The sequence below is a fragment of the Belonocnema kinseyi genome, chromosome 9 (genome assembly GCF_010883055.1).
Source record: "Belonocnema kinseyi isolate 2016_QV_RU_SX_M_011 chromosome 9, B_treatae_v1, whole genome shotgun sequence".
Taxonomy (NCBI): domain Eukaryota; kingdom Metazoa; phylum Arthropoda; class Insecta; order Hymenoptera; family Cynipidae; genus Belonocnema; species Belonocnema kinseyi.
This window is the reverse complement of record NC_046665.1, coordinates 37,078,004-37,079,269: the sequence shown is the minus strand read 5'-3', so window position 1 is coordinate 37,079,269 and position 1,266 is coordinate 37,078,004. Positions and strand designations below refer to the sequence as shown.

The window sequence follows — 1,266 nt, the reverse complement described above, 5'->3', positions numbered from 1 at the left end:
AATTTTAGTATATCTTACCGCGTAATAAACAGGAACAGGAACTGGTTCTACATAATGTGGTAGAATTGGTATATTCTCATCTTTAAATCTATCTTTATCGCGATTTTGAGATATTTTGCGTTGTTCTCTTGATCTTCCCCAAGATTCTTGATAACGTTTTTCATCAGCCCTATAAGACCTATAAATAATAAAGTGCGATAAATAATATGAGCTATACTTTCTAAATTTGAGACAGTTAGAATGTTTACTAATTTCAATCAGTGACTCAATTCTAGCTATGAAATAGTAGTTTTTACTGATAAGTTAGTAATTGTTACTGATCCATTATTAAAAAATAACTCTTTCATTTGTAGAATTGAGCCAATTGGGACAATGGACGTGGGGGCTAAAGCGTATGCTTTGGACTCACTCCGCGGGCTTGCGGGTACGATTCCCGCCTCACACTCTGGAAGATCCTCGGTGGCCAATACGGTAAACACTAGTCTAGCAAGGGAGTTGTTCATCTCCGGAGAGTCGTCGGAGCGTTACCTCTAGACTCTATAGAGAAAAAGGTTCTCTATGTACTTAAAACTGTTACTCTTGGTGGTTCGGAACCCACCTTAAACTGTAGGCCCCTCTCCCACATCGAGATAAGTGCGTGGTCTGTGTGTAAAGGAATAGGGACAAAGGTAAAAGAAAAATGCAAACCCTTATGGGATATATTAGAAGCTTCCATTCCAAAGTAAAATTGAGCCACTGATTGAAATTAGTTAAAATGTTAACTGATTCAATTTCACAGAGTACGTTATACGACAAAATAGTATAAGTTTACACATTTAAAAAAACGATCAATTTTGTTGCAGAGCATTTTGTTCCAGCGATCATTTGACTTTCGAGATAATAATCATTTGTCCATTCGGATTAATTTGATCTCATTTTTTGGTTCACTGGTCAAACTAAATGAAATGTCCGCCAATTCTTGGCGCCGTTGTCATAACGACATAACCTAAAAATGGTATCTAACCGCACGCAAGTGATACCTACACTTAAGGGCTTGTGATATTTAGAAAATTTTCGGTTTTACCAGTTTTAGGTTCCCCCGGCTTTTTTTCTAGAATGATAAATATTTTGTCTTAAAAATTTGGGAAATGATAGCGAACATGCTAATGGACGTCCCCACACACTTTTTTTTGTAGGTTAATTAAAAAAAGTTTTAATTTAGCAAAATGTGATTAATTTGCATAGCGCTTAGGAAATAGTATCGATTTTTTCAGTGTTAGATTCCCC

At 36.1% G+C, this 1,266-nt stretch overlaps 1 protein-coding gene across 1 annotated transcript in view; it reads right to left on the bottom strand.

Annotated features, from left to right (window-relative positions):
- LOC117179655 (RNA-binding protein 25-like) overlaps positions 1 to 1,266 on the bottom strand; it is a 50,335-nt gene that overhangs the window by 24,603 nt on the left and 24,466 nt on the right. Inside the window, exon 7 of the mRNA XM_033371665.1 lies at positions 19 to 178. Within this exon, the coding sequence (XP_033227556.1) occupies positions 19 to 178 (160 nt within the window). The remainder of the gene's footprint in view (positions 1 to 18; positions 179 to 1,266) is intronic.